At 37.7% G+C, this 27562-nt stretch overlaps 1 protein-coding gene across 2 annotated transcripts in view; it reads right to left on the minus strand.

Annotated features, from left to right (window-relative positions):
• Positions 1–1769: 1769 nt before the first annotated feature.
• Positions 1770–27562, minus strand: part of C1QTNF7 (C1q and TNF related 7) — a 137901-nt gene continuing 112108 nt past the window's right edge. For both annotated transcript variants that reach the window (XM_081230878.1, XM_081230879.1), the window contains exons 3-4: positions 9462–9707; positions 1770–3742 (exon numbers count right to left, since the gene is read on the minus strand). In XM_081230878.1, coding sequence (XP_081087004.1) covers positions 3111–3742; positions 9462–9707 — 878 coding nt within the window. In that variant the 3' untranslated portion in view covers positions 1770–3110. The remainder of the gene's footprint in view (positions 3743–9461; positions 9708–27562) is intronic.

Below are 27562 nucleotides of genomic sequence, written 5' to 3' on the forward strand. Positions count from 1 at the left end.
GGATTTTTGAAACTATGTTCATCAGTGATATTTGCTTGTAGTTTTCTTTTTTTTTTGTGGCATCTTTGTCTGGTTTTGGTATCAGGGTGATGGTGGCCTCATAGAATGAGTTTGGGAGTGTTCCTCCCTCTGCTATATTTTGGAAGAGTTTGAGAAGGACAGGTTCTCTAAATGTTTGATAGAATTCCCCTGTGAAGCCATCTCATCCTGGACTTCTGTTTGTTGGAAGATTTTTAAACACAGTTTCAATTTTAGTGCTTGTGATTGGTCTGTTTATATTTTCTATTTCTTCCTGGTTCAGTCTCGGAAAGTTGTGCTTTTTTAAGAATTTGTGTATTTCTTCCAGGTTGTCCATTTTATTGACATATAGTTGCTTGTAGTAATCTCTCATGATCCTTTGTATTTCTAAAGTTTCAGTTGTTACTTCTCCTTTTTTTTCATTTCTAATTCTATCGATTTGAGTCTTCTCCCTTTTTTTCTTGATGAGTCTGGCTAATGTTTTATCAATTTTGTTTTTCTCCTCAAAGAACCAGCTTTTAGTTTTATTGATCTTTGCTATTGTTTCCTTCATTTCTTTTTCATTTATTTCTGATCTGATCTTTATGATTTTTTTTCCTTCTGCTAAGTGGGGTTTTTTTGTTGTTGTTCTCATGTTCTTTTGACTAATGTGTTCTTTCTGTATTTTATCAATCTTTGTAAGTGGCTTTAAATCCTTCTGGATCTGAAAATAAGTTTTGTAATGAAAAACATTTAAGAGATAAGTAAGTAAACAATGTCCAAAAATGAATGCATTAAAGGTTCATGATCAGAAGAAAATTTAAATTACATAATACTCTTATGGGTTTTGACTGTCTGCAATGACTTCTCCATTTTCAGTTTCTCCAGCAAATCCCATAGTCTTCAAAGGGCCAATATTTTGTTGTTCCCCACATTAGCTTCTTCCATTGGCTGTTTTTTAAATACTTTATTGTTTGGAATTCCAGGTTCAGATGCTATTTAGAGGTAGGTGACTATCTCAAACACCTCTTCTCTCTGTTCTTTGTCTAATCTTTATTGCCCTTGGTCTCCCAGATACATGTCCTGACTCAGAAGGAGAGAAACAAGTGGATAATGCATGGTAGGCAGAGGAAGATGATGAAAGCAAGATAGACCTGCAATATGGGAGAAAGAAGTATTGTCTTTATGCACAGCTGCTTGATCATTGTAAATTTCACCATTGATAATAGTAGCACCCAGCTCTGGAACACACAGGGGTTTCACACTTTCTCATGAATAAAGTCCCCAATCCTCAGGTAGACATTTGAGACTTTTGAAATATGGCCTATGGATTCTTCTTTTTGGTCTCTGTTCTCACTTTCATGCTTTGTCCCCATTGTTCCCTCTGTTGGAAGTTCCCTTCCTCCATTTTGGCCACTCCACTTCTTATCTGTCACTTCAGGCCAAGGGGGCAGAGACTTCCCTAGTTGTTTTCTCTTACATCCAGTTTTGGAGTTAACATGTTCCCCTCAGCATTCCTTCTAAAATATTTTGACTTTATCTCCAGTTTAGCACTTAGCATATTTCAGCATGTTTATTTCCAGAATTCTAGGTATTTTGTGTTTGCGTGCATGTCATTTCCTTTCTTATGTCCTTAGAAAGTTGATGGCAGGGGCTGCTCTATATTCATCTTGGTGTTGCTCTTCCTCCACAGAACCCATTGTGATGATTCACACATAAGAGACATTAAATGATATTTATTAAATGAAAGAACAAAGAGAGGAATACATGGAAGGAGGATCAGATGATGCCAAAAAGGAGGCAGCAAGAGAACACCATTACTATCAGCCAAGGGAGTGTGGGTGAGAGTATTATGGGTGAGATTAACTGAGGAATTGCAGTTCAGTGGCGCACAAGATGTTGACACTAAGAGAAGGTGGAACTAAGGTATGTGTGAAACTTTGAAGAGACAGCTAATTGCTCAGATATTTGGTCACACCCTCTTCTCCTCCTGTTCACTCCTCCCATCAACTTATTCATAAATCAATGGTCATATGCTTTGCTTTATTTGAATTTAATACTTGGGAAATCCATAAGAAATAATGTCTTACTATAATGTAAAGTAGTGTCCTTATCTGTGAGAAAGCTAAGAGGACAAATATATGTCCTGGGAAACCATCACAATAAAGAATTTAGGAGAATGATCTACTGACTGGTCTCTGTAACCTGTTTCTCTTCATTTCCATTACTCCTCCCAGTGTATCTCTAGATTTTTCACCCATTCCTGATTGCAAATACCAATGGTGTTTGAGGATGAGATGGGGAGAATGCAGCTTCTGAATGCCTTGTTTTATTTGCATACCTCCCACCTACTTAATAATATACACTTAGCACACATAATGTCCTTCCATGTGTAAAATCTTCTCTGCCCCCAACCACCAGGAACAGATGCCTCCAGCATCCAGTCAATTTATTTGCCATGGTGCTCATCACACTGAACTCTGAGAGTGTGCTCCTCACACATTAGCCTGTATGAAGGTACAGATATTGTTTTATATCATTAAATCTGACCCAGCATCAGAGTGTCTGGCTCATATGGGCTCATTAAAGAGTTGTTGAGTGAATATATACAAGCATGAAGGAGTGAATAATATAGTAAAATAATCAATTCTCTTTAGCTTGCTTGAAATTACTTGGCTTCTCTTACCTTTGGGTTTTTACTTTTTGAGAATAGTCAAGGACTTTGGGATGTTATGACTCTCTTAAGTAACAGGCAAAAATGTAATTTTATGAAGATTTAATGATATAATATCATTGCCATCTGGTTTTAGCACTCAGGGAATTTAATAGAAAATTTGTAACATTGTCTTTAATTTGTTTAAATATTTATGAACATCACTTTTGAGAAAACATATCTGGGGTTATTGTTTTATAGAAATCATTTTGGTGTGGTTTCAATGGTTTGGTGGTTCAACCTGTTTTAATAAATTCTACTAGAACTATCTGTAAATTTTCTGGAATCTGAGTGGGTGTCTTTTTGGATCTCATTTCTGCTTGTCCCACCTTCCAGGGCCCCAGATTAAATCAGTGTGTCTGCCACAAGGATCTTGGGACATTCAGACCAGCAGTCCTCATCAGAGCTCGTCATCATCTGATATGGAGTCTAGATAATCTGTGTCAACATATAGGAGAAATCCAGAGAACAAACTGTCTGCCCAACCTGGGTCCGAGAAGAGGCCGTTCTGGTCAGTGAAGAAGATCTCCAGCCAGACTTCATCTTCTGGCTGCAGATAGATGACTGTGGACCCCGAAGCCACATCATGGTTTCCTGTGTTGGCATCAAAGGTCTTTATGCGGTACTGCCCATTGTGTACCAGCCCAATTGCCAGATGCTTATTTGCCAATGTGATATCGTAAGAAAAGTAATAGATTCCTGGGAAAGCACAGATGAACTTCCCTGTTGCAGGGTTGTAGTGCTCTCCCTCATTGAAGAGGACCTTGTTAAATATAATTGGTAACCTTTCTTCTGGGTAGCTGGTTGTGATGCCAACAGAAAAGGCAGATTTGAGCACGATGCTTCCACATCTACAAACACCAGGCAGCCCTGTGTCCCCTTGCTCTCCTCTGTCTCCCTTTGGTCCAGGAGGCCCAACAGGACCTACTTCTCCTTTCTCTCCCTCAGGTCCCATGGGTCCTTTCTTCCCAGTCTCTCCTTGGTCCCCTTTCTCTCCAGCAAGGCCCAGTGGTCCAGTCTTACCTCTCAAACCTTCAAAAAGAGTTTATAGTTTAATTAACAGTTTCTGTAAATATAGAGTCACAAACAACATGCCCACATACCCTAAATTTTTTTCCTCAGTCAACTTTCAACAGTATACTACTACATAATTAATATTTAAATAAATAACTGATGCACTAAAATGGAAATAGAAAAATTTCATCAAAATGTCAAGAACATTTTCCTGAATATCTGAGAACTCATTTAAAACCTGATTAATTTAAAATAAGTAACCGTCATTTTGATGACACATTACCTGCTGCTAAATTAGACACATATATATACTTATCTCTATAGGAGGAATTCAAGGAGCATGATATTATTCCCCAGAGTGAGGTCATGGGGGCAGACAGAACAAGATGAATCCTTAGAGGCTACTTAGTCTTATGCGCCATTCTGCTTCTATCAGGATTATTAATATTGGGTTGGCCAAAAAGTTTTGTTTGGGTTTGGAAAAAACCCGAACGCACTTTTTGGCCAACCCAATAAAAAGTTAATCAAAGTGAGATTAGCTCATATTTATTGAACATTTACAATGTATCAGGGTTAATGCTTTAGGTGCATGCATTATATTCTTTAAGCCCTGCACAACTTTATGAATTAAGAATTATTATTACTTCCGCTGTAGATGAGAAAACTGAGCCATGGAGAAATTAGTTTGCTCAAGGAAACAGAGCTAGGGAGTGATGGAGCTGTGATCTGAACTCATGCCTGCCTGACTCTGGCATCTGAACATCTGGGGCAGTGGCCAGAGTGTCATTTGTATAGTGCACCACAGTAAGGGCTCTTCAATATGTCATGATAACCAGACAACAGTGACTGCCACCACTGTGCAGGAGTTCTTTTTTGGAGGAGAAAACCGAATCCCAGAGGGGTGAAGAAACTTGCTTCAGTAGCAAGACTAGGACTGGAATCCAAGTCTTAGCCTAGTGATGTTTCTCCTTCATCAAAATGCCTCTTACTTTTGGGGCTGAAATTAAAAAAAACTTTAATTCTTTTTGGCTCTGCAGCTAAATGGTTGTATTATTTTAGGCAAGTCCTTTACTTTCTCTGGGTCTCCATATTTGTAGAAAATACATAAGGGCTGTGAAAGGATTTCAACAAATTCAAAATCATCATACTGGAATATTTTCTGTTTGTTCAGATATTTATATCTACAGATCAACCATAAGCTAAATGTAGAGAAAATGTGATCATAGGTTGAAAGTGATAAACAAAATCTATTTAATTTTTAAACCTTATGTGTAATAACAGTGACTTAAAAGCATAAAAAATGTCATTCAATTTTATGGCCAAATCCATTCCATAAATATTTTCTTGAAAAGTATCCAAATGATTGGTAATTTGTAATGCACTTTTGTAGTCAGTGAAAGCATATTGTTGTTATGTTGTGTACTTTTACTCTTAACTATGTATTTGTTCTCAGGAACTTTTATTAAGCTAAACCTTTTATCTTGATAGTGCTTTGATATCATTTATTTGAATATTACACATACATCAATGTATGAATTTGATCATTTTTCAGTTATTTGGCAAATTTAGCAATGAAATGTTCTGGATAATACAAGTTTCAGGAGAATTAAAGCTTTACCCTTAAAACATCAAGTATTTTGTTTCAGTAATTTTAGAAAGAGGTTGTGTAATAATTTATGATGCCTAGAAAATGCTAATAATGAATGTAACCCTTTTTTGGTGACTAGGATCAGCATTGTTACTGATCATAGGACCATCCTCCAGCTCTAGATGACTTTTGTTATTAAGTCGAAATTCCACTAGCTCCAGCCAGAACAAACTGGTATTTATTTCTGGAAATAAGGCCATAATAGTCTGATCTTTCAATGTTTGTTTCTTTTTGGTAGAAATGAAATATGAATACTATTTTACTATTAAATTAACTTTCGAATCAAGGACTACAACTTATACATTGTTATTTTATTTTCAATAGGAGCTAACTTTTGCTGTCTTCATCAGTGACTGATGCATCAATAAAAGACATTTTGGCATCAGTAACAATTTCTGCCATTAAATTTCATTATGTACTGAAATTTCTTTGCCTCTATAACTTTGGGCACGTCACTTATTGTCTTAGTTTCAAATGCCCCTTTTGTACTATGAAGAAATTGGATCTAAGTTCACTCTAAAGCCATTGGGAAAGTAGTAAACAGTGACTCAGTAGACTTGACAAGCCCTAATTCAGCCATGGATTAGTTAGGTGACTGTGAAGAAGGGGCTTTACCTCTCTGACTTTAGTTTCCCAGTCCTTGAAACGAAGGTGTTGGACTAGATTGCTTGAAGTTTCATCCTCTTGAAAATTCTTTGAGATGAAACTGTAAATACTAAGATGCAATTTCACAATGCTAGCTGTGAAAAGATCTTTATAATCTCAACACTTGGATCTCTATAGCTATTTAATATTTTGAACTGCTGAGAGTTAGATAATCAGGGACTAGTGGTAATAATTTACAGTAATTCTTTCTGTTTGTATGAAGGATTTACCCTTGTGATAAAAGCCAATTAATGAAGAATGGAATGAAGGGATAAATCATTCCCCCTCCCTATTCAGTCAGACATATGCTGGGTAGAGAGGAGAATTATGGAGTGTTAGTCTATGCTTAGATACTGAAGCTTAGAGAGAAAGAATTTCTTCTTAGTTCTCCACAAAACAAGCTTACAAGGATTTTTTCTTCAGTGCCATTTCTTTTTTCCATCCATCCATCCATCCATCCATCCATCCATCCATCCATCCATCCATCATCCATCATATATGTATGTGTGCATGCATACATTTATCTAAACCATCTAATACTGATGGGTCATCCACTACATGCCAGGCACTGTTCCAAGGGCTGAATGCCATTGACATGAATGACGCCTGTCCTACCCTCAAGTTAGCTGTTATGACATATTATGTTGTGATCTGCAAATATGGGCCATAGCTAAGTTCATGAATATCCGAAGCCATATAATGAAGTAGAATAATCTGTTCATGAGGTGGTTCTAGTGTTATTTGAAGATATTTATGTGCATTCACATTAAATTAAATTTGAAAAATATGCTACCACAATAATTGCTATAGACCCATGAGGGAGACAGATATTTTTACAGAAAATTGATAATTCAGTATAATAAACTCTGTATTTGTAATTTAGAGGAGAGAAGCTGGAGAAGACATATACTTGACCTTGCCAGGGGGTTGAGGTGGATGTGGTGGGGATGAATGAGAAGACATATATGGTATTAAAGGGGAAACAGGAAGCAGAAGCTTCCAGCCAAGTTGTGTCCAGTTCCAGCCACATTAAAAGCTAATTCTCAAAGCCAGAGGACTCTGTTCTTATTGTTTGTAAATGAGGTGTGCTTCTCCTCATTGATCACAAAGGCATTCTTACCTTTCTTAGCTGTCGTATATCCTTACTTGTGTATGTATCAATATATATTAGATTTAAATAACTAAGGTTGGGAAAGTTTTATTTTTTTACTTTTGAATCTCAATTTTGTCATTTGTAACATTATTATTATTATTGATTATAATTTTAGCTAATAAGGTTATGGCTGAAATTAAGTACTAAATGTAAAATTGCTGACACACAGTAAGTTCTTAATTAATGGTGATGATGGTGATGATGATGATGATGATGATAGTGACATATTGTAATCATGTGTTTCCATATTGGCCTCCCCCACCCAAATGTTTGCATATTAAGTCAGGGACAATGTCTTGTTCATGTTTGCATTCCCTAGAACAGTGTTCTCAACTGGGAGCAATTAAACACTGCCCACCAAGGGAAAGTTGGCAATGCCATAAGACATTTTGGTTGTCACAATTGGTGGGGGATGTCACTGACATCAAATGGGATGCTGCTAAATGTCATTCAATGCACCAGATAGCCATCCCACAGTTAATAATTATTTGGACCCAAATATCATCAGTGTGGAGGTTGAGAAACACTGGTTTAGAACAATACTGGAGAGCAAGAGGTGCACAAAAAAATTTGTTAAATGAAAAATGCATGAATGGATGGATGAATGAATGGATTGATGAATATGGGGATAGCTGATTTCATATATGGTTAAAATTGTCGCAATTACGAACATTCAATTTGCTCTGAATACATATCTGTATACATATCTTTAAATAACACTAGAACTACCTCATGAAATGGATAGCTCATTTCTAGTTTATTATAAGGATTTGGATATTCACAAACTTAGCTGAGACTAATATTTTCAGATCACAGTGTAATAAATAATAACAGCAAACATTTATGGAATCCTTACTACATGACACTTATTCTATTGAGTACTTTACATGTATTATCTTCCTTAATCTTCACAATGACACTTACTACCCCCGACTTACAAATAAGGAAACTGAGGCTCAAAAATGTTTTTTTCTCAAGGATGTTAAGTTAGTAATTGAAGATGTCATGTCTTTCTGACTCCAGTGAATGTTTCTGTGACTCCCACATTATTGCTTCTAGACACAATAAACTAAAAGGGCCAGTAATATCGAACTATGATCCTGGTGTTATTATTATAGGATTTCAAATGTATTCATGATCATGATACAGCAGTAAGAGTGTTCATATGTGCTACCAAATAGAGCCTTTGAAAGATGAAATGTAAGCTCCAAATGAAAAATTCTTTATCTGATGTTGAAAATTTACCTAAAGATACTTTATCTAGTGTTGATTAAGGGTCATAGATTCAGTAGCTTCTTATTTGCCAAATATTTTCTGCATGATAAATTCAGCAATGAATTGGTATCTAATCTTCTGAATATATATTATGGTATTGTTTCATATAATAACAGTAAATCACGTGCAATGACTAGATAGAGATGTATTTCTTAGATCTACTGATTTTTTCTTCCTGTCTTTTGTTCCACATTTTACACTCAGAAACTTGTTTTCAAAGATTGATTCCATCCAAATTTTCCTCTTTTAGGGTTAACACAGCCTTGCTAGAGTTTCAATTCTGTTTACTTTGAAGGATTGCAGAATCTGGCAAGCTTCATGGGCCAACTTATTTGTGGGGAAAAAAGTGAAAATTACTGAAAGAGTAGGACACAATTGTGTTGCTGTAAAGAGCAATAAGACATCTATATTTCAGCTGCTACAGGACAGGTGGGAGAGTGTTGAACTAGGAAAGGTAGGCTATACAGTATTATTGTCATTTCCTTTGTGACAAGTAAGCCTTTTGTGTCTTTGTTAAGGATATGAGTGCAGAGCAGGATGGCCCCTGTGCTTTCGGCTCCTAGTTCCCGCCTCTCCTTCATCTCTCTGTCTCCTCCCCATCCATTTGTCTGTGTATCCATCCATGCTCTTTCGCATGCAGCCATTGCCCGCTGGCTGTACCAGCCCAGAGGTCACGGACATCAGATGTTCCAGATGACTCCAGCTCTGCCAGTCACTAGACATGCACTTCCGTCTTCAGTAATTCATTTAATCATGCTACCACTCTGTGTTCTCATGTATAAAACGTGATCACGTCCCCTTGAAAGAGTTGCCATTACGATGCAATGAGAATGCAGGTAGAGGGTTTAGAGCAGTATCTGAAGCATAGTGAGGACTCAGTAAATTGTTACGATTAATGAAGGTGAAGTTGAGAAGGGATTTAAAGGGCAATTCTCATTAGAAAAAGCAACAAAACAAGGGAGTGATTTTCAGGTGGGGGTGACAGAGGATGTTTTTTATGGAACTTCATTCATTACCTGCAGCCCCCTTTTCACCTTTCTCTCCTTTCCTGCCGTCTCTACCATCTCGTCCTGGAAGGCCAATCCGACCATGGGGCCCAGGGGAACCATTTGCTCCAGGGGGGCCTGGAGGTCCAGGTAAGCCAGGAATGCTACAGATATATCTTGGGGAGTAGCTGTCTCCTTTGAACTGATTACCCCGAGGTTGTCCACTCGCACAAATGGCAAAACTTGTAACATAGAGCAAGACAAACATCTTTGGCTCTGGAAGAGAAACACACGGACATAAATGCACCCTCTTAGGTGGGGTTTTTGGCATACTGAACATGAGAATGGACATTTTCAAAAATTCACCCCAGGGCTCACCTCTCCATGTGTGTCTAAATACCCTGTTTGCCCTAATAATTCCATTGAAAATTATTAACACTTAATTGATAGAGAGTTCTCAGTGCCCCACACAAGGGTTGGTGGAGATGAAGTCGGTGAAGATTTTTAAAATTCCAGAATAAATCACTTTGTTGCATTTTCTTTTCTGCAGGAATCAATGGTGGGCTTTGAAAAACAATGTTTTGCTTTTGCAAAAGTACACATTTTTAAAAGGAAAATTAGAGATGCAAATGAATAAGATAAACGTTAAAGTTATTCTCACCACTCACAGATAATTACTCTTTACATTTTGACGTATACATCCTTCTGGTGTTTTCTTTCTATGCTATGAAGAAAAGTGATGTTATGACATTCTTGCAAGTCTTTAACTTTTCTTCACTTAACAATATGTCGTGAGCATCTTCCCATGTCAAAAATTATTCATAATATAAAAAAAATTGTTGCATTTTCCTCTACTATCCTTTATGTACAACATTCCCCATTATAGACATTTACTTACAGTTTTCTGCTAGTATAAACACCATGCTAGATAGACATCTTTATATCTAATCTTTGCATGCTTACACAGTCATTTTCTTAGAATTTATAGGCTTTTTAAAGCAAGAGAAAGGAAGTGACATTTTCAGGAAAATCATGTTTTTCATTTGATAATCATGTATAATGCCAATTAGTGTTAATTGGAGTACTGTGCATGTCCTGAGCGGAAGTGTCTCAAACTTTAATTTAAAATCTGCAGGATATAATGCCCTACTGTCCCATTAAGCTGTTAGCACTGGGGCTCAATTAAAGAGCTGAGTGAAATTAAATCATGCATGTTGCCACATGGTCCGAGTGAAGCAGGCAACAGATCTCTTCAGCTCTGATCTAATGGGATTTGGTTTTTCCCTCCACAAAGCCTGGCCACTGAGGATGATAGATCATTTATTAGCATCACATTTGGCATATAAGCTGAGGGGTGTGTAGTGTAGGCTTGGGACACATGATTCTCTAGGCTAATGTCTTAGAGCTATCAGCATTTTGGGTGGGAGTATACATGTGATTCTGGGGTGGTATAAATGAGCAGTTTTTGCACGGTTGGACCTATGCTTTAATAAGAAATCTGTGGAAACAAACTAAAAGTCTACCGACAGATGAATGGATAAAGAATATGTGGTATATATATATGCATACACACACACACATACACAGTGAAATATTAACCATAAAAAAGAATGAAATAATGCCATTTGCAGCAACATGGATGGACTTAGAGATTATCATACTATGCAAAGTAAGTCAGAAAGAGAAAGATATGATGCCATATCAAATACCATATGATATCACTTATATGTGGAATCTAAAATATGATACAAATCAACATATCTACAGAATGAAAACAGACTCACAGATATAGAGGACAGACTTGTGACTGCCAAGGGAGAGGGTGTAGGGGAGGGAAGGATTGGGAGTTTAGGATTAACAGAGGCAAACTATTATATATAGAATGGATAAAAACAAGGTCCTACTGTATAGCACAGGGAACTATACTCAATATCCTTTGACAAACCATTATGGAAAATAATGTGAAGAAGAATGTATTTATATGTCACTTTGTTGTACAGAAGACATTAATACAACATTGTAAATCAACTATACATCAATAAAATTAAAAAAAAGAAATCTGTACAATGCTTGTGTATATGCCTGGTATATACTTGCCAAAAGGAGATAATCATAACAAGTGGGAAAAGCAATTGGATAAGAGTTTCTTTTATTTTTTTGACAGCCACATCAGAAAATGAACCAGCACAGTGTACCACTTTTATAGCGCCCATGAGGAAATTGTAACATCTTGGAATTAGATCCAGAAACTTGCCAGAGCATAGGAATGACAAACTGAGAAAAACATAGTGTGCATATGTGGTTCAAAATAAGTCTGATTCCTAGAAATCTAATTAGTGAAAAACTGAAGCAACTTATCCAAATATAGGCTCTGTATCCTTGACCACATCTCCATGTTACCAGTGCTCTTACCCCCCCACCAAAAAAAATTAAAGAGAACATTTTTCTATGCCCTGTCTGCTTATAGAACACAAACTCAAAATTATTTATCTTATTACTCACCTGGGATTAAGGCACGTTTTGAAAAGCCCAGCAGATCTGATAAACATACCAGCCCTTCCAAAGGTGCCTCAGATGAAAGAAAATGGAAAGAATCTTTTATTCAAACCCTTGTCAGTTAAAACAAGACAGGATGATTAAATTGCTAGATCTTCCACCTTGAAAAAAACTGATTAGAGGAAGCTTTGAGAAGGGATTTAAAAGAGGAGAACAGATACTTATAAGGAGGCTTTTAACCAGACATGGAATGCGATGCTGTAGCTGAAGCCAGGAGCTGGTCCTAAGAGGGAATTGAAACGATCTGGTGAGAAGGTGCTTTGGGCAGTGGCATCTCAGACACTGGTGGAGATGCTGAGAACACACACGCCAATAGTTGGGGATCAGTCTATGAAGGAGCGTTTGGTCAGAGTTGAGGTTATGATGGATAGAGGATACAAAAATTTTAAGGATGTGCTTGGAAGAAGGATGTTAATATTTCCAAGAGCCAGGCAAAGGTACTCAAAGAAAGAATAAATTAAAACAACTGAAACAAAGATATTTGTTGAACAAATAGTTTGCAATTCTTTGACAAATGCACTAGAATATTCTCTGCACAGTAGTTTAAATGCTGAAAGCATTCCCAGTTTGAATACTTTGAAAGGTGCTCAGAATGGTTATCCATTAATAATCCTCATCAGAATTGAGGGATGAGGTGTTGTTGCACCTGACCTGTGATGATGACATAATGGTGAGTGGCTTGGGTTGAGGCTTGGGACTCAGATCATCAGGATGACAAAGGGGTGTGGGTTATAACGGAAAACTACAGTGGCATTATCTGGTAATGGTTCTTCATTTCATTTAAAAGGCAAAAGCCTCATGGTACATGGTTTACAAGGCCCTACTTGATTGGTTGCCCACCTTTCTTATCTCCCTGACTTCATCTTCTTCTACTCCCTTCCCACTTCCTCATCATCTGTCACACTGGATTCCTTGATGTTTCTCAAAGATGCCGATTACACGCTCTGACTTAGGGCCTTCACACTATCTCTTCCCTCTGTCTGGAACTCTCTTCTCCAAGATGCCTACATGTCTCCCTCCCTCATCTGCTTCTGCCTTTGTTCAAATGCTACCATTTCATTAAAGCCAACCTTCACCTCTTCATCTAACATTGCAAACGACCTTCTCCTACCCATGACGTGCCCTCTTTCTGTTCTGTTTTTTTCTATTCTCCATTGTACTCATCATCCTCTAATTTACTAGATTATTCTTAATTTTATTATGCTTTTAAATTTGCAAATATCTCTATCTGATAGAATGTAAGCTTCATGAGGGCAGGGATCTTTGTCTTAGCCATTGATGTCTCCAACCACCTAGAATAGTGCTTAGCACAAAAAACTCAGGTTGAGGGCAAAGGAGATTTTGGGGGCAGGGAAGGTGTGATTTTTGTGGGAAAAAGACTAGATAGAAATTATGGAATATGAGAATATTACAAAAGAAAGAGGAAAGAGAGAATTTAAAGAAATATTCCTGGGGTCTATGGGTCCCTTTTGCAGTATCTGTTTGAGAAGTACAGATAAAGGATATAAGTTGTTTTAATTTTGTATAGTCTAAAGTATTTAAAATATTTATTTTTGTATAGATAAAACATGAACCTTCATAAAATTTAAAAAAAGATGCGCAACGAAAAGGAAATCTCTTCTCTTTCCTCTCAGTCTCCCAGACATGTAGGTTCCCTCTCTAGAGGCAATCACTGTTGCTAGTTTCTTGTGGGTCCTTCTGCCTGTAGGCATACTGTATGCAAATTCCTGCACCTTGCTTTTCCACTTAGCTTGGAGATATCAGTATATAGACAGAGCTGCCTCATTCTTTTTTTAGTCGCTATGGAATATCCATTGTAAGAATCTATTATATTTAACAAGTCACCTATTGATGGATACTTGGGACATTTTTATTCTTGTGGTATTACAAACAATAGTGCGATAGATATCTATATGTATATTCTTTGCATGTGGTTTCTGACATGAGCAGCAAATAGCTTTTCCCAGTATGTTTTTTCACTTCATTCATGTATCTTAAAAAATCTTTTTATCTTGAAGACATTTTTGGGGGTTCAATTTCTTATGTTTAGAAGGTCTTCCCCACTTCAAGATATTAAAAATAATTCTCCCACTTTTCTTTCAATTTTATTTTCATTTTTCACCTTTAAAATTTGAGCCATTGGAGTCTTTCTGATTAAAAAGTGTGAGGTAGGGATCCAACTTTATATTTTCAATACCTTGTATTAAAAAGATCCATCCTTTAACCACTGCCCCACTTGTTTGTGATGAATTTGGTTGTTCTGGCTGGGAATGAACTATGTGAGTCATGGCTCTATACACATTACAATACTTTTAAACAGCTTTTTGAGATTTAATTTACACACCATAAAACTGACCAATTTAAGGTATACAATTCAATGTACACCATAATCTAATTTTAGAACATTTTTAAAACTACAAAAAGAAACATACACATTAGCAGTCACTCCTCATACAAAACACTTTGAAAGATTTCATTCAATTATGTACATTTATGCAGAATATGTGCTAAAATGTATTACTTTTTTCCACTAGTGTGCTCCTTTGGAGTTAGAAAATCAAAGCTCTGGAAATATTGTTAATTTGAACAGATCTGTCCTGGATGTTAGTTGTAAATGACTCTCTATTCTATTTTTCTGTAAGGATTACAAAGTAACAGATCTTTAATTTTTTAAATACCTATTTTAAAAATTATAATACTTTGTGGTACTGTAGATTTTGAAGCCTTCATGTTAATGTATATTTTGAATCTGTAAGTCAGGAATGTAGTATATAGTGTTTTGTAAATATTTTAAGTCATAAAACCCTTTGTTTTGGCTAAATTAGCTATAGAAAATACTTCGAGAAATACTGAATAAATCAGTGCAAAGATTCAACTTCTAGAAAATAGGCCCACAATTTGAGAGCTTTCAGTAAATAACATGTTTTTTTCTTTATTATAAAATAAAATAAGCCCATGCATACATGGTCAACTAATACTTGACAAGGGAGCCAAGAATACTCACCAGGCAAAATATAGTCTCTTCAATAAATAAATGGTGTTGGAAAAAACTAGATATTCACATGCAAAAAAAAAAAAAGAAATTGGAATCCTATCTCACACCACTCAAAAATATAACTCAAAATGGGTTAAGGACTTAAATGTAAGGCCTAAAATCATAAAGCCTCTGGAAGAACACACAGGGAGAAAGCATTTGACACTGGTCTTGGCAACAGTTTTTTGAATATGACACCAAAAGCATAAGCAACAAAAACAAAAATAAACAAGTGGGACTACATCAAACTAAAAAGCTGCACAGCAAAAGAAATGATCAACAAAATGAATAGGCAACCTATGGGGGAGAAAATTTGCCACTCATGTATCTGAGAAGAGGTTAATATCCAAAATACATAAAAAATTCATATTACTCAATACTAAAAACCAAATAATCCAATTAAAAATGGGTAAAGAATCTGAATAGACATTTTTCCAAAGAGGACATATGAATGGACAGCAGGTACATGAAAAGATGCTCAACATCACTTATTATCAGGAAGTTGAAAATCAAAACCCCAATAAGCTATCACCTCACACCTGTTAGAATGGCCATCATAAAAAGACCAGAGATAACAAGTGTTGGTGGGAACATGGAGAAAAGGAGTACTGTACACTGTTGGTGAGAATATAAACTGCTACAGCCACTAGGGAAAACAATATGGAGATTCCTCAAGAAATTAAAAATAGAACTACCATATGATCCAGCAATATCACTTTTGGTAGTATCTATCTGAAGGAAATGAAAATAATTACCTTGAAGAGATGTCTGTATCCCCATGAAAACTCTAATTCGAAAAGGTACATGCACTCCAATGTTCATAGCAGCATTATTCACAATAGCCAAGATGCGGGAGAAACCTAAATTTCCATCAACAGATGAATGGATCAAGAAAATGTGATATATGTGTGTGTGTGTGTGTGTGTGTGTGTATAAAATATACAATGGAATATTATTCAGCCACAAAAAGAAGGAAATTCTGTCATTTGTGACAACATGGATGAACCTTAAAGGCATTATGCTAAGTGAAATAAATCAGACAGAGAAAGACAAAATATCTTGCTTATATGTGAAATCTAAAAAGCTTAACTCATAGAAACAAAGTAGAATTGTGGTTACCGGGGGCTGAAGTGTGGAAGAAACAAGGAGTTGTTGGCCAAAGGGTACAAACAAAGGATCTTCCAGCTATGAGATGAATATGTTTTGATGATCTAATGTATAACGTGGTGTCTATAATTAACAATACTGTATCATACACTTGAAAGTTGCTGAGAGAGTTGACTTAAATGTTCTCATTACACACAAAAAATAATAATTACCTGAGGTGATGGATGTGTCAACTAATCTTATTGTGTTAATCATTTTGCAATACATATGTGTTCCAAATCTTCATGTCATATACCCTAAACTTACACAACATTATATGTTAATTATATCACAATAAAGCTGGAAAAAAATTAAAATGTAGTTGGTAGACATGTAAAATTGTCCAGCTACTGTACAAAACAGTACGGTGATTACTCAAAAAATTTAATATAGAATTATCATATAATCCAGCAATTCCATTTCTGGGTATACCCAAAAGTAGTGAAAGCAGGGGCCCAAACATGTTTGTATACCCATATTTACAGCAGCATTATTCACAATAGCCAAAAGGTAGAAGCAACTCAAGTGTCCATCAACAGATGAATGGTTAAACAAAATGTGGCACATACACACAATGTAATATTATTCAGCTTTTAAAGGAAGAAATTTTTGACACATATTACAATATGGGTGAATCTTGAAGACTTTAATGTCAAGTGAAATAAGCCAGTCACAAAAGGACAAATATTGTATGATTCTACTTATATGATGTGTCTAGAATAATCAACATTGTAAAGACAGAAAATAGAATGGTGATTGCCAAGGGCTGGAGGGAGGGGAAAATGATGAGTGAGTGTTTAATGAAGACAGAGTTTCAGTTGGGGAAGATGAAAAGTTCTGGAGATGGATGGTGGTGATGGTTGTACAGCATTGTGAATGTACTAATGCTGTAGAACTGCATACTCTGGCAAATTTTATGTTGAGTATATTTTACCACAAAAAAACTAAGTAAAAGAAAAAGATTAATTGGGATGTATGGAACCTACTAGTATTCTTATTACTGTGCTTTAAAAACACCATTTACTCAATCCCCACACCACTTTTATGAAGTTGGTGCTATTATCTTCACTTTACATATAATAAAATGGAGAGTCTGAGGGTTCAAGTCCACACAGCCCTAAAAATGGCCCAGGCAGGATTTGAACTGAGCTCTTTTGTCTCTAAACACTTGGGTTTTCCCTGACATCATGTGAGGGAAGCTGTAACATTACTTCATGGCAAAGGGCTCGATTACTAATTCAAGTTGAAAATGTGTTTTGCTTGGAAATCATTAGGAGGAGGATAGGTAACCATGGAGGCCAAAACAAGACATATCCTTGGCCTGCAGGGGAAGGGATTTCACAACAGAAGGGTTTGTCATCCTCTGTCTGCACTAGGAGTGCACTGTGAGCAAGACGGGATCGGACCTGAGCTGATCACACCCCAGTGCCTTCTGTTTGTTCTTCCTAAGCTCTCCCTTTGGGGCCCTGGTTTTCTTCCTCAGAACGGCTTCTTCTGTTGGCCATGAAGTCCCTTCCTTCTCCTGTCTCTACTGCACCCAGCATAGCCACACAACCACATTGTGTTATGGCTAACTATTGCTTTTTCTTCACCAGAATGCAAACTCTATCATGAGCATTTAGGACAAAGACTGATCTACAGTAGAGGCTCAACAAAGGTTGAATGAAGGAAAATATTCATCAATATTTATTCTTATAAACAGTTCATAATTTATAAAGCTCTGTCTGCTGTATGTAAAAGGCTATGACGGCACAACAGTAATCTGTTCTAACATCTGTCAAATATTTTGTCATCTACAGAGTGACATTAAGCCTGTATCATCTTCCCAAGGACCCTTTTGTGGTTGGTCGGACAGGGAACCAATGTCCAGAGAAGTCAGCTAACTTGTTTATGGTCACAAAGCTAGTGTCAGCCCAGAGATTTGAACCCAGGTTTTCAGTTTCATGGATTCTTCTTCCAGAGCCATCTGTTTAATAAACTCAAAAGCTACCATAATGAAATAGGACATTGCAGCCACATCTGCCAAAATTCTAAAAAAAGAGTAAACACCATACCTTGCTCTGGGATGGTGGGTTGCTCCAGAATTCTAAATCCACAAGAGACTGAGGATCTTTCATGAGAGCTCAGAGAAAATCTTGCTTTGGTACCAGACAGAAAAGCAGATCCAAGTTCTCAGAGGTTTCCAAATAGTTGTGCTAAAAATAATTCTCTCCATTAGTCCCAAAGAGCCAGAGGCACTGGAAGTCATTCATTGGGTGAGGCTCAATCAGGGCCAGTTAAAAACCTCGATTTTGTTTGAGTTAAACCTGAAAGTGCCTGCTTTTCTTGACCGTTAACTGTAGAGGTGCCTCCATCTCTGTGTGTTGTGGCCTCGTTTTCAGATTTGTTTACTTAATTTTTTCCCCTCTTCATTTGTTTTCCACTGAGTGGATGTTTCAGGAAAAAGAATTACTCACTGACTGGAAATTAGTTGTTATCTTAGAGAGAAAATGTTATGTCCTTTTTGAGCATTTTCAACGTAGAATATTCAGATTCTGGAAGTGGGATTGTTTCTCATGAGATAACAAGGAAAGATGTCCCTATTCTGGGTAAATACGGCAGGAAAATGGTCCCTCATCTTATGTGCTGCAAAATGAAAGAGGGTGATGAATACTGTACTGCTGTTTTCTTTGTTCTCTGAATGGATAAATGATTGGATATTTTCAGAAGACTAATAGGTCTTTGTTCGTATAGAGAATGGATCACAACTCAAAAGGCAGAATGGTTCTCCAGACCTTATGACGACTCATCTTCAGTGCTATCAATTTCTTTTTGTCCTTTTGATATGAACTTCATGTATATCCTTACAACAGCAGTATGTAATTCATGATGGCGTTTATGGAAACTGAGGGACTTAAATGTTTTTTTTTTATCTTGCTTTCCCCACCATTCTTCTCAAGTTATTAAGAATGCTAATTGAAAGAAATATTTCCAGTTGGGGAAATGGGCACGAATCAAAAATTTGACCAAGAAGATTCGTGGGCTTTATTTTGCCTTAGCTATCCACCCTCCCATCTGGAAGACAGTCTTTTGAATTTATTGGCTGTCCAAAATCTGAGTGCCAACATAGAGTCATAAAAATAATGCCTTGAGCATAGAAGTGAGTCACAGTTTTTGCTAGAGTAGGATCTTAATCGGAGAGAGTTTCCTCATCCTCAAAATAAAATGGTTGTCCTTATATTACTCAGCTATAAAATGGAATGAAATTGAGTTATTTGTAAAGAGGTGGATGGACCTAGAGTCTGTCATATAGAGTGAAGTAAGTCAGAAAGAGAAAAACAAATACTGTATGCTAACACACATATATGGAGTCTAAAAAAACAGTATTGATGAAGCTAGTAGCAGGGCAGGAATAAAGACACAGAGGTAGAGAACAGACTTGAGGACATGGGGGGGAAGGGAAAGCTAGCACAAAGTGAGAGAATAGCACTGACATATATACAATACCGAATGTAAAATGGATGGCTAGTGGGAAGCTGCTGCATAGCACAGGGAGATCAGCTCGATGTTTTGTGATGACCTAGAGGGGTGGGATAGGCAGGGTGGGAGAGAGGCTCAAGAGGGAGGGGATATGGGGATATATGTATACATATAGTTGATTCACTTTGTTGTACAGCAGAAACTAACACACCATTGTAAAGCAATTATACTCCAATAACGATATAAAAAAATAAAATGGTTGTCCTTGATTATTTCTAAGTTTTCTCACCGTTCTTAATATTCTCTCATCTTGTGCCTCATGAGGTGGAACTTAAAAAATAATGTCAGCCACTCTATACCTTACATACAAGTAGAGGTACAAGTCACCTGGAAGGGGATACTTGTTATTGAGAGAGGTTACTCAGGTGACTCTCCACATAAAGGGAAGCACTTGGTAGTGGTTTGATGAAGGTTTTCCTCTCAGGGACCCTTGGCTGGAGAGGGGTTGAGAATATTTACTTAAAGCATCCAGGGCCTTCTGGAAAGGAAGGAACCAAGGAACCAGCCCCTTCTTTCCATGATGTAAACTTAAAGAAATTAGTCATGGATGACAGGGTTGGTTTGGTCCAAAGCCTGCTGTGAAGAAAGAATACTGTGGACCACAGAATGGAATTGAGAGGGAGGTACTTGGGAGACTGGGCCAAAAGCATTAAAGGATTTGGGGGTGGCTGGTTTTGGCGGAGTACGTGGATGAAGCTGAAAGTTCGTCTGTCTTCAGTGATTCTCTCATCGTAGCTCTCCTTTGGGGAACAGTGGTTAACACACAGTGGTGAATTAAGAGGGTCATTATATTAAAGCTTAGTAAGGCGGTAGTACTGGGGTTAGTGAGAGCATCTCCTACAAATGGACAAGCATCTACTAGATTCTGCACAATTAGAGTGTGGCAATTTGGTGGCAGCTAAAGCAACAGGACTAGTGGACAAAACTTTTGTTTTTCACTTTCTGCCTGGGATAGAAGTAGACATGACCCCATTTGAACCAAGAATGCCCCTAGAATTCTTAGATCATTCATGGAGGGGAGGATTTAGATCTTGACTAGTCTACCAGATAATAAAAGAAAATGGGATCCTGAGAACTAATTGGAAGAAAGAAAAATGGCATGACTATATTTGAACTTGAACTGGCATGTAGGTCATAGAGGCTGAATTCTTTCATTAGTTCACTCCTAGCCTAATACCACAGAACAACCCACTGTCTTGTGTAAGAAGGCCCTGACTATCTGACTTGAAGGTAACCTCCTCACACTCCCCTCTGAGGTCTTCTAAAAGGCTGGACTAGAATAGCAGTCCTTATAATCTCAATTTCTGGGATGTCAGCCTGTGGATATGTTCATTTATTTGTATACAAGGGTTGACTTTATTTTTACTGAAGTATAGCTGATTTACAATATTGTGTTAATTTCTGGTGTACAGCAAGTTGATTCAGTTATATATATACATATATTCTTTTTTCAGATTTTTTTCCATTATAGCTTATTATAAGATATTGAATATAGTTCCCTGTGCTATATAGTAGGACCTTATTTTTTATCTATTTTATGTATAGTAGTGTGTATCTGCTAATCCCAAACTTCTAATTTATCCCTCCCCTCCCTTTCCCTTTTGGTAACCATATGTTTATTTTCTATATCTGTGAGTCTGTTTCTGTTTTGTAAATAACTTCATTTGTATCTTTTTTTAGATTCCACATATAAGTGATATGGTATGATGCTTATCTTTCTCTGACTTACTTCACTTAGTATGATAATCTGTAGGTCCATCCATGTTTCTATAAATGGCATTATTTCATTCTTTTTTATGGCTGAGTACTATTCCATTGTATATGTATACCACATCTTCTTTATCTATTCATCTGTCAGTGGACACTTAGGTTGTTTCCATTTCTTGGCTATTGTAAATAATGCTGTTATGAATATTGGGGTGCATGTAAGTGATGACTTCTTAAAGGGCTTTTCTCATTCATTCTTCTTTGGATTGGTACAATCTCCATCAAAGAGCTTAGAAATGGGTAAATGTTTTGACGTCCAAAAGAGGTAGATGTGTTCTTATTTTTCTGTCTTAACTTGACCAAGGGTTGACACAATTTATGGGTGTTCATATTTGCTTTTTCTGTGTCATTCATAACTTTCTTAAATTCCCTTTAGTGTTTGATGGCAAGGTTTCTTATATTATTAAAGTATCACAATATTTTTTCTGTTCTGCAATATTTGATTTTTTCTTCTTAGCTAACTTATTATAATCTATATCTTCCTGGATTTACTCTTCTTCACAGAGAGAATAAAACCTTTGAAATTGTCTCCTAGAACATTCAGACCTCAGATGTTACTAAAGCTTGTTATTGCCTATTTCACTCATCATTTTCACACTTATTTTAGAGACAGTAGCAAAAAAAAATGGGTAGAAAAATATGCTGAAGGAAGTATTGGCTTAAAGTAAAAAAGTCGGGTTCCATTTACACCTGCCACTCATGCCAAGGCCAGGGTCTTATTCTGTATTTTCTAGGCAGACATTTTTTTCTCCTCTCAGCTTTTGATTATTTTCCTGTAGCCTTAACTCACTTTTCAACTGAATTCAGTTCAATCTAGATCAATCCAATCAACGTTCACAGAGCATCTCACAGTGTGCTGGTGAACCAGCTCTCAAGAAACAGGTACAGATTGATAGCTTTGTCAGTTTCCTTGGTGTAAATACTTCCATCACTGCCAATTTCAAGCTACCAACCTGATATTCACTAAATGCAAAGGTGTGTGGAGTTGGCCCTGGCTAGCTGGTCTAAGCTAAATCAGCACAGCACTGGGAATATATATAAGCCAATTCTCGGTACTAGAATTATTTTAAAAAGAAGGTTCTAGCTTATGTGCTAAGACATTACATCATTTTCTCCTTTAATCCTCACCATAACCTCTTGAGGTAAGTAATTTTATTATCCTCCATTCGTAGATGAGGAATTTGGGCAGGCTGATCCACAGTTGGCCCACCTAACCACTGTACCATGTACCCCCATAGGGTATTTCTAACTTTACAAAACCAGGTTCCTGCATCCACACAGCTTGCAGGTGGGTGGATTGCACGCCTGACTCCTCCTCTTCCTTCCCATAGCACTGGGTTCAGGCGGGAATCTAACCTTGTCTTTCTAGCCTCAGTGCCTCGCTTATATCATCTCCTCTTGCTTACAAGTCCCTGTTGGCCATGTCCTTCCCATGCCCTTTTCTTCGTATGCTCACTTTTGTCCTCCTTATGCTTTGCTTTCTCCAGAAAGCCTCCCTGATACTCTCAGCAGGTACAGCCTTCCCTTCCCTCGAACCCTCCTAGCATATTATTTGGATCTCTCTTATGCACATTAACTCATGGATTCTTAACTAGATCTACCGTATCAGCACACTAGTGGATTAGTTCTAGGTACTGATATTTTTCAAAAGCTCTATCGGTAATTCTGATAGGCAGTCAGAAATTGGGAATCTTTACCTTATCTACTTTTGCTCAAATGATGCCTCCTCTGTTAGTCCTTCCAAGCCAGGGAGTGCCAGTGATATAAATCTGACCTGGTCTTCTCACTCTTTTATTCTGTTCTTTTATTAATCACCTCATTACATACTTATTGAGCTCCTACTATATGCCACATACCGAGTGCTTGATCTTGGTATTCAATGGGGAGCAAACATGGAGCCCTTACCCTTAGAGAGAAAAAGTCTAGTAGGGAAGACAGACATTCATCAAATAAGCATAAGACTATGTTTAGCAGTTGTTAATTGGGACTTTCCATCATCTTGGAGTTCACTCAAGGCAGAGAATAATGGGCAATCAGTTCTCATACATCCATTTAAGACTTGTCAAAAACCAGCTGGATCTGATACTAGCTATAGTCCATTTTTACCCAAATAAGAGAAAACTAGAAATTCAAAAAGGATGAATAGTTGAAGGGAGCCATCAAGGTAGAGAGTCATTAGCTGATAAGGGAGTGTCAAGGACCTCTCCTCTCCCTTCCTATGAGGGAGGAGATGGAGGACTCATACCCCCTCCCCAACTCCCAGACTAGTGGCAGGGACCCCAAGAGATTACTGATAGTATTAGAGGTGCCTGCGAGAAAGAAACCATCTTGGTTGCCAGTTGGATATTAACTGAACTGTGAAACTGAAAGCCTTGCAGTTCTCATGGGATCAGAGAAATGTGGGGGAGTTTGACCTACCCCTAAAGTTTGATGTCTTATGTGATCATAGAAATTAGAGAATTTTGAAGGCAGAAGGCTGTCTGGAGAAGAGAGAGCAGTATAGAAGCAGCTATTGGAGAGACAAGGATGTATGAATTTCCCAAGAGGCAGATGACACTGAGGATGGCAACTGGGATTGGGCCATTTAGGTGGGATGTCTTGAGCCAGGAGGGTGTCCTTCTAGGATGAGGAAGCCAGTAAGAAGCCATCTAGCATACCACTGATTGCAGAAGCTGAGGATGGTATGGGGGCAAAGCAGGGTATCACCCAAGGACTTTATCACCCATATTAGGAAACTGTAAATCATGGAGGTCCCTCAGAAGGCCTCTAACGGCCACGGGAAATGTTCAACCAGAGAGATCCAGCATTTGAATATCTGGAGCACCAAGCAGGTATCGGCAGCCAGAAAAGAACCATACCAGTACCTATTAAGTAAACATACTTTGGTCACATTTTTCTAATCCTCCTCCCTTCTGATCTGACTCTGGACATGCCCAAAGTAGAATGAGAGGTAGGAGATGGGTGAAGAGTGAAAAGCATAACATATTCTGAGGTGAAGACTTGGAAAAGAACAAGCTTTCTATTGGATGTGATATTGAGGTGTTGATTTAGATTTAACTTTTTTTTTTTTTTTTTGCGGTACGTGGGCCTCTCCCGTTGCAGAGCACAGGCTCTGGACGCACAGGCTCAGCAGCCATGGCTCACAGGCCCAGACGCTCCGCGGCATGTGGGATCCTCCCAGACCGGGGCACGAACCCGTGTCCCCTGCATTGGCAGGCAGACTCTCAACCACTGTGCCACCAGGGAAGCCCTAGATTTGTCTTTTTAATGTCTGAAAATGAGTCACAATTGACCAACGAGATTGTTCATGTCATTCAAAGTGACCAGAAAGCTAAGGAATTTGCTTGAGTTGTCACGAAAGGGCAGGGAAAAAGATCCAACAGGATTTGACTAGAAAAAGTGGTGGGAGAAAAATGAAGTTGTTTCTTATTTATATCATATTTAAGACATAAAACAATCATTTGATAAATTCAGGAAACTCTGGAAAGTGTTTTCTGAAGGGAAAGTAAAGGGTATTATGGGAGTGTTTAAGCAGGGCAACCTAGTTGAGACCTAGGGCTTGTCTAAAGAAATGACATGTGACCTGAAATACAAAAGGGGAACAGTCATTAACCAGGAAGAGAAATTAGAAAACACTTCCAGGCTGAGAGAATGCCATGTGCCAAGGCACTGAGGTGGAATAGGATGATTTTGAAAGAAGGTCATTGAAAAGAGTAAAGGAGAGCATATGCCTGGAGGATATGCCTGGAACCAGCAGAGCTCTGCTGGGCTTGGAAGGTTCTGGTCTTTATCCTGAAAGGCTGTGAGCAGGGTTTTATGGGGCAGGCTTCCAACTCTCCCTCAACCCCAGTCTGTTACAATAATGAAGTTGATACAAATAGAGGTGATGCTTGCTGCCATTTTCCTGCCTCTCGTTGAGGTGACTTCAATAAGCTATACAGACTTCATTTGGCTTATGAACTGAATCTGCTTTCATTGTTGAGAAAGATGTAAGTTCTTGTGAGAAAAGTGGTTTGCATATTTAAAAAAAGGCAATTCACCCACTCATTGAATGAACAAATGTCATGACCTCTACCTTGTGCCAGGTGCCACCGCAGGCCCTGGAGATGAGGAGCTGAAAGAGGAAGACAGGATTCTAATGCCTTGGAACTCACTCCAGTGAGAATTTCAAGTCATTAGGGAAGGAAGGGGCCTCCAAGGTCATCTGCCTGATTTTCCCATTTTATAGAGAAGAAAATACCTTCAGTGAAAAGTGACTCTTCCAAAGGCCCCATTTATGGATAAGACCAGAGTTAGAACTCAGGTCCCCTGTAAGATTCTCTCTTCTGTACAGCATAGCTGGTTACCAGGACATGATTCCTGACTTCACACAGAGAAGACACTGCAGTATTTTTCATACACATAAATACCTATTACTGTGGATAATTGAGAGTTAACATGGTAGTATTATCACAGATCATAATACTTGATTCTCATCTTTCTACCCCAAATATCACTTCTTATATTTTAAATCATATAAACATTCTTAAAAATTACAGAAAATTTTGAGCATACACAAAAGTAGAGACCAAATGGAAAATGAGTTGCTGTGTACCCACCACTCAGCTCAAGAGTTACTGAGAGGAATATAATCTCATTGATACCCCTACTCAACTAATCCATCACCCCTGCATTTGGTACGTTTAGAAGCAAATTCCACACATCATATCATCTATTTCATAACTATTTCAGGAAAACCTAGGAATTTTTATCATCTTGGATAATAAATAACAGAGTGATTGACACCATGCAGCTTCTTCAGCCCTTGAGACTTTTAACCAAAAATGGGCTTACTTTAGAGTAGTTTAAAATGTCTTAAAAGCTAGGGAGGGTGGGAGGGAGGGAGACGCAAGAGGGAAGAGATATGGGAACATATGTATATGTATAACTGATTCACTTTGTTATAAAGCAGAAACTAACACACCATTGTAAAGCAATTATACTCCAATAAAGATGTAAAAAAATAAATCTTAAAAGCATTTTACTCACAAACTGCTACGCTGTGCACTAAAAGTTGCGAAATGTAATTTTATGTAGTCTCAAGCTTTTTCAGTGAAGTTTTCAGAGTCCACAGGGGAGCTCTCTGATGACTTGTTACAGAAATTCCAAGAAGTTTTGAGCCCAGTAAAGGCCTGTTTGTGGGTCCCAGGGTTCCAGGGAAGACTATGGTGCAGAGCTGGCCTTTAGTCCTGCCATATGTCAAGGGTGGGTGGTACTGCTGCCACGTGCAATTTTTGGCTTTTACTAACATAACCTGTCATACCATCCTAAGGTTGTTTAGGAAACACGAGAGAACTAGCATCATCTTATTTTTAATTTATGTTTTTATTGGGGTATAGTTATTTTACAATGTTGTATTAGTTTCTACTGTACAGGGAAGTGGAGTTCCCTGAGCTATATAGCAGGTTCTCATTATTTATCTATCTTATACATATTAGTTAGTGTATATATGTCCATCCCAATCTCCCAATTCATCCCACCCCTCCTTTCTCTCCTTCGTGTTCATACATTTTTAAAATGTTAGAGAGTCCTGGAATCTTGGGATGCGAAGGCTAACAGAGTGATCTGCATTGTCTTGGGCACTTAAGAATCAACAGGCACAGAATGAAGCCTGTCAACCCTGGGGAAGGATCTCAGTGCAGCTGGACATGGCCACCTCCATCCCTACCATGGTGCAGACGGAAAGGCGAGGTCAGGGGAAAACCTAACCTGGAAGGCAAACCACAGGAACCAAACCTTTGCGTGTTTGCTTTACCACTTCTATGCTTCTTGTAGCAGTGACCTCAATTTGCACATTTCCTTGAGAAATATTTGGCATATGAGAGATTCTGTACCTTTGTTTTTTTTTTAAATTTTTATTTTCTGGTGTTGTGTGTGTTCTTCTTAAAATTGACATATAACTGACACATAATATTTTATTAACTCCAGATGTACAAAATAATGGTTTCATATACGCATATATTGCAAAATGATCACCACAGTAAGTCTAGTTGACATGTAGTACCATCCATAGTTATAAATTATTTTCTTGTGATGAGAACTTTCAAGATCTACTCTCTTATCAACTTTC

Source organism: Mesoplodon bidens (assembly GCF_964165515.1).
Source record: "Mesoplodon bidens genome assembly, chromosome: 1".
NCBI lineage: Eukaryota > Metazoa > Chordata > Mammalia > Artiodactyla > Ziphiidae > Mesoplodon > Mesoplodon bidens.